The 12,978-nt window shown below is 44.1% G+C and overlaps 1 protein-coding gene across 10 annotated transcripts in view; it reads left to right on the top strand.

Moving 5' to 3' along the window:
* The window catches only part of carmil3 (capping protein regulator and myosin 1 linker 3), a 97,576-nt gene that overhangs the window by 59,341 nt on the left and 25,257 nt on the right, over positions 1-12,978 (top strand). For all 10 annotated transcript variants that reach the window (XM_037084475.1, XM_037084473.1, XM_037084472.1 and 7 more), the window contains 9 exons: positions 1,409-1,478; positions 1,589-1,670; positions 5,286-5,382; positions 5,471-5,525; positions 7,923-8,095; positions 9,070-9,138; positions 9,615-9,708; positions 12,622-12,720; positions 12,856-12,975. In XM_037084475.1, coding sequence (XP_036940370.1) covers positions 1,409-1,478; positions 1,589-1,670; positions 5,286-5,382; positions 5,471-5,525; positions 7,923-8,095; positions 9,070-9,138; positions 9,615-9,708; positions 12,622-12,720; positions 12,856-12,975 — 859 coding nt within the window. The remainder of the gene's footprint in view (positions 1-1,408; positions 1,479-1,588; positions 1,671-5,285; positions 5,383-5,470; positions 5,526-7,922; positions 8,096-9,069; positions 9,139-9,614; positions 9,709-12,621; positions 12,721-12,855; positions 12,976-12,978) is intronic.

The raw sequence follows: 12,978 nt of genomic DNA, 5'->3' as shown, positions 1-12,978 counted from the left end.
TGTAAGTGTTAAAAGTGTGAGATGAATTCCCACTGGTGCCGCTCGTACTAAAAATGTGTCCACTCGCGATGCTGTAAGGTGCTTTAGTTTGAAACACTGTTTAAATGACACACAAGGCCGTCTAAAGTTTATATGCAACCTTTTGGCAAACAGCTAAAGATGAGACTCACATGCATTATTCCAGAGTTACCCAGCCTGTGCCCCTTAATGCATAGCTGATGCACAGTGGCCTTGAGAGGGCAGCGCTATATTCCACCGTCAGGAGAAGCAAAGCCTCTCAGCACACGGGGATGTTACTTTCCAGTATGTCTTTGTCTCAGGCTTGAATACTAAAATAGCTTGTACCATACGGAGCGCAGTTAGCATCCAAGCCATTGGCGAATTTTAATCGTCAAGGCCCGCATTAGGTTTCAAACGCTGTTCCTCAACAGCGGAGCCGTTCTCTATGATGTCAGTAGACTGGCCTTCAATCAGAGGACGCAGATATATTGAAGCCCCCTGTGCTGGCCGGCGTCCACCGTGCTGACGTGTGTTTGTGCCTACCAGTTTCAGGAGATCTGTCGCTAAACCCACTCAGAGAGAGCAGCAGTGCAAAAAAAGCATGTTCCCCTCCGGGATGAATGGGATATTGCTATACTAGTGTTTCTCTGTTAGGTGTGTAGCCTGCTGTTAGCTTCTCACAGCCAAAGAAACACAATCAATAGCAGAGTAAACAAAGCAAGCGGCCAACAATTGAGATGATTGTGTGCTGCATGATGGATCTCGGCCAAAATGGACAGAGCGGGCTCCCCACTTAGCACTTCTCCTCATTACCTCCTCACGGTGCATAACTTTTAAATGTGTGTTCAGTGCACACGAACTAACCTCCAGCAGAGCCTTGATGTGCAAATGCAGTTTTCCTCGCTGCATCCAGCTGTGTGTGTGTGTGCGCGTGTGCGCGCGCCCGCGTGTTCGCGCATCAGCAACAATTGGCCTCTTCTCCTGAATACATGCTGAAGGTTTTTAAGGTGATTTCTGCTGCGGTGTTACTGAGCTATGAATCTTCTTTCTAAGCTACTTTTCTCTAAATCCTTTAAGATGACTCTAAAACTTTTAGGTGCGCAGAGGAGAACGCAGGGCTGGCAGGGAGGGGTCGGACCATCTGTTCAGGTTGTTAGTGGGAGGAAAAGAAGCAATTGGATTTATGTGGGATTGGTCTTCCTTTTTTTTTCTGGTTTTTCACCTTTTCATTTTCGCCCCTACTTTGCCCATTAATTGCCCTTTGTTGCTCTCCCGATTCTTCTTATCTACCCATCATTCTGTTCACTTCTCTTTCCTTGTTTGATTTTCCACTAATCTCTCCTCCTCTCTCCCTTTCCTCTTCTGTCTCTCTCTCTTCCCATCCAACGCTGGCTGGGTTTCCCTTCAGGGCTCTGTTCCTAGGTCTGTCCAATAACCCTCATATCACTGATTTACACCTGGACATCAGCGGCTGTGAGGTACGCTCTGTCGGTCTGTGCTGCTCTGGGTATATTCACTCATCTTCTTCATAGATTAACGCTCCGGGCTACCCCATCATGCCCCGCTCCTGTCTGTCTTCCTCCCACAGTTGAGGTCAGCAGGTGCCGGGGTGCTTCAGGAGCTGTTTCCCCGGGTTTCATGCGTGGGGACTCTAGACATCTCTGATAATGGTAAGAGACAACGCCTGCACACTCACCCACAGGGGGACACACTGAGATAGTTCATAGTTGGGTATCTTAGATTAGGACACATTTCAAATTGAACTGATGCAGACGATTTGAAATCCTGTCAGTCCTGGTCATCACGGCCTGCATGTCATGTTAATTTGAAACGCAAAATTTTATTCCGGTTTTTGCCAGTATGCCTAGTAAACCGTTTACACGGCTGTGCATACTTAACATGCCCCAACCTTTCGTTCATCACGTCAAAATATGGAAAAAGTGGAACGGCTGGATTTGCTTGTGCCAGTCAAAGAAAGATTTTCTTCCAGCTGTGACAGACGTGTTCAACCATCCGGGCACAGGCTCCCTTTTACACTCCTTCGACCGCCTTCATGAAAAAACTTCAATCTGGCGTAACAGCCGCTTATTCCAAGAGAGCCACTCCACAGATTTTACACACACATTTTGGTTTACTCCTCATGTGAAGGACTACTCGACTTAAGATGTAAAAATCATTATCAGGGAGCCTGAGTTACCCCTTGATTCCTCTGGGCACATCTTTGTTACCTGCATTGTCCAATACTGTTTAGTCCCGTCCTCCACACAGCTTCATATCCCACTGGGAGCATTCAGAAGCGTCATGCCTGCCTGATGTGGTTGTCTTGCGCCGATTGTATTTATGTCATCATTTTTTCTTCTGTCCTGAAAATTTACCGGATACACTATGCCATTCTACTGCCAGACTTCCTGTCTGGCTCATGTTCTGTACAGAATGACACTGCTGTGTTCTGCGGTCGTCAAAAAATAGACTTGCGCGTACAGATCAGAGGGCCGTCGCTAGGATGCTGCTGGAATGTGCGGTGTTGCAGCCATTGGAAATACAAGCATTGTCTAAAATGGCTGCAATCTTCCGTGGTGACGATATTGTGTCCGTTGACGGTCCCGGTAGAATCTGGGGGTCACAAACTGGAGGTGTGGGGTTTAAAAGAGGTGGGTGTTTCTGAGACAGTGGGGGTCTAATGGAGATCTTGAACTGAATTGCATTTTTGGACGTGTCAGAGCCAGAGTTTTGGAGCTTGACCCATACTAGCAATAACCAAGTCAGGACATCTCAGCCCCTGCTGATTGACAATTTTTTCCTAAATTTCCTGAATCGAAGTATTATACTGATTTACTGGAGTGTCACTTTCCAGGATAACCTTTGACATGCACCGATGGCAGTTTTCATGTCCAATTCCTGTTATGATGATTGACAGCAAACGGAAACATTCATATGTTTGTAATTAAACACAGACAATTAAATAACTGTTACATTTTCTCCTTGCACAAGGTGGCATGACTGTCTCTCACTCTCACTGAAGGAAATCTCAAGTGCTCTACTACTAGACTGAGCTTTTTTTTGAGCCAATAACATCCAACTGAAGATGAATTGCAGTATATCCCACTTTATCTAACATGCTGTAGATAACACAGCACCCTCGGTGAAACACACAAACAGGCAGCAGTGAAAAGGAGAAATGAAGGAGGTGCACATAAATCAGGTGAACAGTCTTTCAGCTTGGGCTCACGGTCCCATTTGGGGGGGCAGGTGACGTGTGTGTGTGTTCAATTTCAGCACAGAATCAAAAATATCTGATCGGTCGGTCGCTGGACATGGCCCATCATGCTCAAAATGGCCCCTACCTGTCCCCGGTCAATCAATCTGTGCATCTGTACCTAAAAGGAGCGAGACTACTTAAAAGTTATCTGAACTCTATAAACAAATCTGTGAAATGTTTTAACTAAAACCACGTGAAAAAATAGTCAGAGACACTGAAGTAAGCCAAGGATTCGATCATGTATAGCAAATGCTTGTAGGTTTAGATCTGTGAGAGAAGGGCTCTGCTCCTTGAGGAATCTCATTCTGTTGGGAGTGCTAAGTCCCCTCAGTAAACATACATGAACATTAAAGCTCAATTTAATCAACAATACCAATTAAACTAATCACATGAGGGGCAGCGGGGGTGGAAGAGGGAGCTACATCTGGAAACATGTTAACATTAATGTATCGGCAGAGGAATAGTGAGAACTGTCAGAGCTGTTCAACCACACGAATATGATTGGACGTTATTCGTCCGCTGGCGGGCAGGCAGCCAGTGAATGAGACGGTAATCGCTTGGGATGCATGATACGCTCTCTTTCCCCTGATACTGATAATTACCTGGCTCGGGTCAATACCACCTTCATCTACCTCTTAGTCTTTTGCAATTTTTCCTTCTGCCTCTCCTTCTTCTGCTCAGTGTTTATTGGCAGATTGCAAAACAACTTTAAACACGACCACCAACTGTATCAGAGTGTTTGATCCTGTGCTTGTTAAGTTAATGAAAGCAAATCTGCCTCTGCTTCTCCTGCATCTTCCTTTTTCTGCTTCCTCTCCCTCTCCAGCCTCTTCTGTGATGATTGGCGAAGTCCAAAGCAAATTCCACTGCATCAGAGTGTATAGATGCTGCGCTTGTTAGTCAGTTGGAGCAATTTGGCTCCCCATTAAATATGCCCTAAAGCACAACTAGTGTCCCTGGGGTGTACTCATATTATATACTGTGTAATGAATTGAATAATAGCAATAAACACAGCCAGTGATACAAATAATACCCATGAATATCCAATAATATACTTTTTCTAATGAATGATTGGCCTATTATACCTATTACACCCCTCATAAGTGGAGCGTTTGCTGTCTCCATGATAAATCTGAATAAACAGTATTATTTGAAAGTTACAATTTTCATCTTAAGTTCTGTTGGAGTTCTCTTCACATGAGTTGACGTCGCTGCTCGCTAGCGTTCATTGGAGCCTCAATCACTGCACGTCCTGGCATACATTCCAGACAGAGTACTGTTTCTGCCATTTATACTTCCAACCGCCTCCCACTCACTGAAATGAGCCACCAGATGACCACTGCCTCAATTCCTAAACAGCCATTAAGCATTTTATTAGTTTAATAAAAAATCTAGTAGTGTTAAACATTAACGTGCCTCTCCTGCTCTGTCGTGTCATAACTTCCTGTCATGCCACAAGAATAAGGTCATCTTTCATTAGAGGCATGAGGCTTATTCAGTCAGAGATATTTTTTGTCTGCGAGTGAGCCGTTTCGGTCTTTCTGGCTGGAAAATCTTGCCATGGTAACTACATCCTTTTAGCAGCATCCTCCATCCTTGAGCTTTTGTTAATGTGAGTGGGTGTGAGTTGGGGGGGGTGGGGGGGGTTAATTGGGAGTATTTTGGAATCTCAGTGGGCAGTGAGATTTTGTTCCAAAAGAGACCATGAGCAATTGAGCTTTTAAAGCCAGAAATGTTAGCACCTGGCAGAGTAAACGGTGACTCACTGGTATGACAGCTCAGATATTCTTCTTCTTCTACTTCTATTATAATTTCTCTGTATTAAAACAGTGACTGCTTCAGTTCAATATTTCAGTTCATATCTTGCCTTTTTGTATTGAAGATTAACTCAGAGTTTCATGCCTGTTTTCTACCTAGAGTTTTCACAAAAAGCTCCGTGGAGGGTAGTAATGCTGTTATTGCAACTTGTACTCCACGTGTGTGTGTGTTGTGTGTGGTTGTGTGTGTTGTGTCGTGTCGTGTGCAGGTTTGGATGCTGACTTGCTGGCTGTCATCCCAGCGTTCTCCAGGCACCCCTCCCTCAAACACCTGATGCTGGGGAAGAACTTCAACATCAAGGGCAGGTACGAAACACGCGGGGAACCAGCTGTACAGATGGCGGCGAAGATGATACTGATGATGAATGTTTTCCTCTTCTCTCTGCGTCCTCAGGGTGCTGGATGAGATTCTGCAGAAACTGGTTCACTTGGTGCAAGAGGAAGAGTGTGTGAGTTGGATTATGTAACATATTGCGCACACACACATGCACTAAAATCCTCTGACATTCTGGATGCACGCCTACACGCAGCTCACAGATTTGTAGCCACACACACACACACGCACACACACACATTCTGTGCACGCGCAAACGCACACTTGTCACCGTTTAAATTCCTGTGTCGTTCATTCATGTGCATTTAAGTCGTCCCACTTGCCACCCCCACAAGGTGCAAACATGCACACAAGCCATGTTTGCACCTTGTTGTTGCTTGACGGATGATTCATTTGGTCTTAGTTTATTTGCGATGCTCCCGGGGCTCTCTCCGCTCTCCGCTCTGCAAATGCAGCATGACAAGTAGCTTACTCAATTATTTACCACTGTTGATGGTGATAGCTCACAACTACGCTCTCGCAGTGAGAACGGTCTGATGCATTTGTGCGAGCCCACTAACAGCGGCACAGACGGGTGTAAATATGCAAGTTCAAAGGAAGTACACCAAGTTTGTCAGAGATTTGGCCTGTTAGTCAACTCGCCCAGCAAGCCATAACAGCACAAACATCCGAATCATCCGAGTGTGTACCCTGCACAGCTTTGGTCCAGTGCCCCATGCTAACGCTTCAGAATGTGAGTCACAGAATGCTGCGAGGATCAAAATTGAGAAAATAAGAAAAAAAAGCCAATAAGGAGGCACTTAACTTCCTGTAGCATAGTAAAAAGACTGGAAGCAGTAACTTAAAGATGAGTTGTCCATGATAACAGTAGTATCATGATACAGCCATTCATACAATATCTGAAGAAGTCTGGTTATTTTTGCATTCTTCAAAGTGCAGGAATGAGGGGTTTATTCACTATATTGTGGTGACAGTTTCACAGACTTCAACTGGGATGAAACATTGTATATAAAAAAAGTTCATAGCCTCTTATCTTTGTGCCTTTATCACAAACAAACTTCATCTTGTCCATGTGTGTCATCCTCCATATGTAAAGTACAGCACTTCTTAAATTGTTCAAATGTTAAAAAGAAGGATACAGCTATGCCCCACTAAACTCTTTTCAATCTGTAGAAAGACTTAGACATGTTTACACCACAAAGAGATATGAAGTGTTGAGGATAAGTCAAATAATCAGGGGAGTCTGTTTTGAGAAGCTGCACGCTTTAATGAAAATGTCACTAGTCCACCAGTGTATCAATCATGGTATCGCAAAAGAAAGCGACATCGATAATTGTCCCATCCTTATTCCAATGATAACAGATTCCACCAGCCATCAACTCTGAAAATCATTAATAAACATTTTGTATTTTGTTGGTTTAAAGATGCAATATGTGTATATTTTAGTTTGAAACATGAAGAAAATGAACTAATAGCATCACATTATGTAAGGAAAGAAGAGTTTTGACATTATAAAGGAGAACGAAAACCTCCTTCTCCTATCGGTCCAAAGCCCCTATGCAAGTGCACATTCCCCTGGTAGACTGGCTAGCTTCACAGCTAACAAGCTAACAGTAGCAGTTACTAGTTAGTTATTCAAGGTCACCAATTCTTACTTATCGCGCCTTTAGTAACATGTTCCTTTTGTTTCCGGTCTTTATGCTGTTAGCTCCAGCTTCAAATTTAGCTCATAGACATGAGAACTGTGTGGTGTCTTAAGTCCTGCATACACAGTGAACAAGAGTAGGTTTTAAACAGTTTTAAACCTACCAGGGACTTTAATTTCTGTTTCCATAGCAAATTAGCATACATGTTTTATGGGGGGCTGTCTACGCTTAAAAATGACTTGCAAGTAGACTATGTTGAACTCATCTAAAAATGCTTTCAGAAATTGAAAAATGTGATTACACTTTAGCCTAACATTGTTTTCCACTGAGAAGTTTTTTTTTTCTTTTTAATTCTCTGGTCAGTTAAGACCTACTTTAACACCAAAATGATTTCCATTTGTTCTCATCAGCTGAAATGTTTCGCTGCAAGATCACCCTGTTCAAAGTTTATAGTGGATGAGGCCCTAATACACAAGGCACTGCTCAGGAAGTTCTTCTGATAAAAGAAAGCGGAGAAAAAGTGAAAAGTGCAAATAAGCAGGGCATTTTTATGCACTAGGCATCTCTGAGTAAGTAAAAAAAACAAAGGGTTTGAGCTGAAAATGTTTTATTATTTAAAATCAGATTTTCATCAAGCTTCTTTTATAAAAAATAACATTTGAAGCGTTTTGTAAAAAAGATCAAAACATAGATAAATGTCCAGATAATCTGAAAATAAAAGTTTAATTCAACAAGCCATGCTTCTTAATGGACGGGTCGGTGTCTTCTTAAAGCCTCCATTCCTCTGACACAGACATGACTGTGCACATTTATTTCACTTATGACAGCTCTCCTTTTGAAAACATCTTCCATCTGATCTCCTCCAGGCCCTGCAGTCCCTCTCCCTGGCTGACTCGAGGCTTCGTCAGCGGGGCACGGTGCTCGTCAACGCTCTGGGCTCCAACGCCTGCCTGCGGAAGGTGGACTTGAGCGGGAACCTCCTGGAGGACTCCGGGGCCAAGATGCTCAGCAAAGCCCTGCAGATCAACACAACACTCAGGTATGTGAGCGTTTGTAAGGAAGATTCTCCTTGCAGATCAGAGGACTCTGTTATAGAGGTGTGAGAGGACGGATGAAAGAATGGGGTCAGAGAGAGAATTAATGTTTGGTATGGTTTGAGGAGTGGATATACAGAGGTTGCTGAGAGGCAGAACAGTGAGTTCAACGCAGCGCTTCAAAGTGAACCTTGTAGGAGATAAGAAGGTAAGACTCAGGGGTTGGAGGGATAGCGAGGAGAATCGGTGGAAGAAGGGAAATCAGGGATGATGGCCTTCAGGCATACAATGTTAGAACAGCGAAGAGACTGAATGAAGACGTGTGGGTGGGTGTGTGTGTGGGTGTGTTGAAGGTGGAAGGGATGGAAGGAGTAGATAGAGATGCTCAAAAAGAGCAGGGTAAAGGAGGACACACATGAAACAGGAGGGTAAGATCCAAGTATTAGGACAGATGTGGGCAAGAGAGGAAGAAAGTTGCGAAGGAATGGGAGAGGGAGACCACCTAAGGAGTGAGATTTTGGTTTAGCTGATTGAATTTCTAGGGCAGAGAAAGTCGGGGGTGGGGGAAGGAAGGAGGGGAGGGAGAGGAGGAGGACGGATGAAAGGGAAGAAGGGCTGAAAATGACTGATACATTAAAAACGATAGTTAGACAGCGCGGAGTGTAGGTGGAGAACCAGCGCTGAGAAATAACAGAAGCTCATTAGTTGCGAGGCAGTTGTTCAGGCATCGCTAATGTTGTGATATGAACTCATTTTATGCATGTAGCAATACAAAAAAAGGGGGAATAAAAGTCCTGACAAATGTCTTGTTAATCCGTCTGTGATGCGTCTGTGCATCTGCATGGTCAGATGAGTGCTATATCCATGATACTGAGCCTCATGCGTGTGCGTGTTGGGAGCTTTGGAAAGCGACTGATCTTCTTCCTCTTCCTCTCCGTGCCTGTCCTCCCCGATTTCCTGCTGGTTTGATCCCTCTCAGGAGTGTGACGTGGGATCGCAACAACACCACGGCGACGGGCTTCCAAGATGTGGCGAGAGCACTGGAGCAGTAAGACGAGCACAACGCGCACGCACACACACACACACACACACACGCACACACATACCCAAAAAAAAAAAAAACGTTTGAAGATGGGGATACACACATGAGAAGGATGAGTCACACATACACCCATATGAAATGCTGATACCCATCTCTGTACAGTGTTTACTATTACACGGCATTTCATCAGTCGTCTGACGTGCGTGCCAGTCAAACCCTTGTTTTTTTTTTGTTTTTTTTTTAAATGTGCGTGGGTGTAAAGTTTGTGTTCGTCTGTGTGTGTGTGTGTGTGTGTGTGTGTGTGTGTGTGTGTGTGTGTGTGTGTGTGTGTGTGTGTGTGGGATTTGCGCATTTGCGTGTTAGGGAATTGGAGACAACTGCTCTAAGTGCTCCGGGTGTTTCCTGTTTGTTCTTGTTAACGTCACAGTTCTTCCACCTTCTTATTGTGAGGGTAATCTTACTTTCCTCCCTCCGCTTAACAGCAACTTCACCCTTCAGTACATGCCCCTCCCACTCAGCGACGTCACCCAGGCGTACCGTGGCGCCCCGGAGAAGACGGACCAGGCCCTGACCAAGGTGAGAGGAGCTTTGCTCTTTCGCCTTGTGGCGTCTGAATTTGCTGCGTCATGTTCTTAAAATTGCAGGTAGTGAATAACAGCATTACCTGACAATTAGGCTCAGAGTGAATAATGGCTTTGATGAATGACTGTAATTTGCATGAGCAAGAGAGGTGATGATAAAATGTGAATGTTTCTCACAGGTTATTATATTGCTGTTGTGGGGACCCCACACCTGCAATGGCAATTTTATCAATTACTTGTCATGGACTTCCTAATGCCTTCTGAATATTTGGGTTTCTGTATCCAACCAGTACAACAGAAGAGATTACATGCCGTTATATAAACCGAAGCACTTCATACCTGCCGTAGCGGTTCAGTTTATCATGTCCACATGGCTGGCAAATATCTTGGTCTCTCTCAATTAGGGAATGAAGAAGAGCTACTTTAAATTCAAAGGGACTGACTGAAAGTCCTTGGGGGAAAAAAAGGCCAATTATTGAAGCCATGGTTGGTTAAGATTGTTAAAACCAGCAAGAGCAAGCTGAAGTTTGAAAGTGGTAAACTCGAAAATTCCCACCCTGTCCCCCCAGGCCTCCCTCCAGAGCCACTTCTCAGAATCACCTAGGACATGTGTTAACGGCTAGTTTGCTACGTTCAGCTCGGTCACTTTGCTTGTTTAATACAGTTACTTATTATCGCTGTAGGCTGGAGCTTTGTACTTATTGCAGAAAAATCTTTCTCTTGGGTTTTGTGCATTGTTTTTAGTTGACGATCCAGCCTTCGTTCTGCTAGCACACAAAAAGCTTTGCATTTCGGGCACACGCATTTCAATTTGACATGACGAAGAAAATAATTCCTGTTCCGAGTGAAAGAGGTCCTCTGTTTGTTATCTATTCCAGTATCCATTTTGTGTTTTTTAGCTGTAGCCTACTTAAAAAGAGGAATGCTAACAGCTCAGTTTAGCAAGCGCACCCGGGTTCTATACGTCTATTCTCAGCTCACATCACAGCACGGGCTGTCAGACTGTGTTCCGTTTTTCAGGTTACCGCGTTACTTAAATGTTCAAAACTAGCCAACCAGTTAGGGGCAGTCCGTGACAACTAGTCAGGGACCGACTGATTGGATGCAGCCACTGGTGCTTCAAAGCTCTGCGTCCAGGATTCTTTGAGATATAGAAAAAAGCATGTTGTAACCATGCTTGGAGCTAAAACTATGAGCAGATTGACAAAACCATTCTGATAACTGACTCATCATTCAGGTAATTCTTCAAGGAAATATGCTGAATATTTCCTAAATCATTCTTTTAAATGTGAGTAGTTATTGCCATGTCCTAATAAATTGGATATCTGTTGGAAAATGTGTAAACCCTTTAGGATATTGTTATAAGAAATAAATTGAATTCATGATCAGCAGACAAAATCTTATTTTTAACAAGGGTCATTTTTTACCACCTGCTTGTCTAAAAGGCTCGACAGCAGGTTTCAGCAGGTTGATGTTAAAGTGGAGGTCAGTTTCATTTTGGGAACTTAATCATACAGTAGGTCCTATTTACAAACAGGGGTGTTAAGACTTTGTCAATCCTTGGTGTGTTTTATGCTGTTATGCATTTATGCTATATGCTAGCCATTGGACAGCAACATGCAACAATTGTGCCTTTCTGTCCGTTTGATGTGTCAATGTTTGCCATATGGCGTGTGGTCAAGATCGTCTGGCAGTTTGTCACTCAGTGACGAACCAATGCATTTGCGATTCAGGTGTTGCTGTTTTGTATCTCTTCTACTGCCAACATGCTGTTCTTGGGCCCTGATTTGTAAGATCGCCACGACATTTCTGATATGGTTGTGTTAGGGTCAAGGTTTCGCAGATTGTTTGCAGGATAAATAATTGGAAATCGTTTTTTTTTTTTTGCCTTCATACGGACAATGAAAACCTAAACTTTCAAGGCACATTCCACCTAAAGCGGTAACCTTCTCTGAGTGGCTTGACTGATATTTAGTGACAGGTTGACAGCAACCTATGATGAATACACAAAAGAGACAAAGACTGTGTGCAGACACTGAATGTTATCTTTTCGGGCGTTCTGCTCCTTTTTCCCGGACACATATCTTATCTTGCACCTTGGCTTGTTCAAAACAAATACTCATAATGGAAAAATGGGCCGAGTAGACAGGAGAGGTGGATGTAGCTAAATACGAGGAGCTGTCAGCTTAGATACTGAGTGGTACGGTCAGTTTTCTTTAGTGCCTTCGCTAGCCAGATGGTGTTTGTCACATGGCTTGTAGACTGCAGTTAACATAGCAAGTCTGTTTATATTGCATGTCAAACGCTGTTGCCCTGGCAGACTGGGCTGTCAATCAATCATGCCCAACTTCTCCGCTCTCCAAATGCCTGGAGACTAAAGGGGGATTTCTGATCAGTGTCTAGGAACACCATATCACCATATATCATATCATATCATATATAACATTAGTTTAACATGATATTTTTCTATCTGCTGTGGAACTAGCCTAGTAGATTATTTTCTGGTTCTAGTCTAAGAGTGAGCATGTAGCGTACAAAGCTGTCACTTTGGGCGGGGGGGGGTTGGGGTCGTTGTTTGTCTGTGCATTGTCAGCGAAGCTCCTAAGTCCTTGAGCAACCCCTGATTCCACCTTTCTTTACATACGATGATTAAACAGTGAACACTCCCACCTGCTGAGTCAAGAAAATAAATCAAAGGCAGCCCGTTTATTTCTGGGGATCGAAACTCGCTCTCCAGTCTCCTTATTACCATGCAAATGGACTCATCTCCTGTCTCCTGCACACTGCGCTTTGTAAACACCTGTCATCTCCACTGCTCTCTCTCTGCTTGCTCTCTGCTTGTTTGTTTTCAATGTGTGTGTGTGTGTGTGTGTGTGTGTGTGTGTGTGTGTGTGTGTGTGTGTGACAGATCCAACGTGCCCTGCTTAGGAACAACCAGACTCAGCGTTTCTCCCAGAAACAGGCTCTCAGGCTGCACCAGGGCCTCGTCACCAGCACTGCTGAACAGGTGTGTGTCGCCGTTAATGCACGTGATGGCGCACGAGTCGAGATGTTTTGTTTGAACGTTTATTTGACTGACATTTCTGCACATGATAACGTGCATCCGCGTGTTCGGTTTTGAATGTGTTTGATGTGCGTGTAGGTGATGGAGCGGCTGTGTGTGCGGGTGCAGCAGCAGGTGTGTGTCCTGAAAGGCTGCGAGGAAGGAGAGGATGTGCAGACAGCCAGACAGATCCTCAAAGAAGCCAGGGACTCGAGAGCTGTG

The sequence above is a fragment of the Acanthopagrus latus genome, chromosome 21, assembly GCF_904848185.1.
Source record: "Acanthopagrus latus isolate v.2019 chromosome 21, fAcaLat1.1, whole genome shotgun sequence".
Taxonomy (NCBI): domain Eukaryota; kingdom Metazoa; phylum Chordata; class Actinopteri; order Spariformes; family Sparidae; genus Acanthopagrus; species Acanthopagrus latus.
Note: the sequence above shows the minus strand (reverse complement) of the source record. Positions and strands in the feature narration are given on the sequence as shown.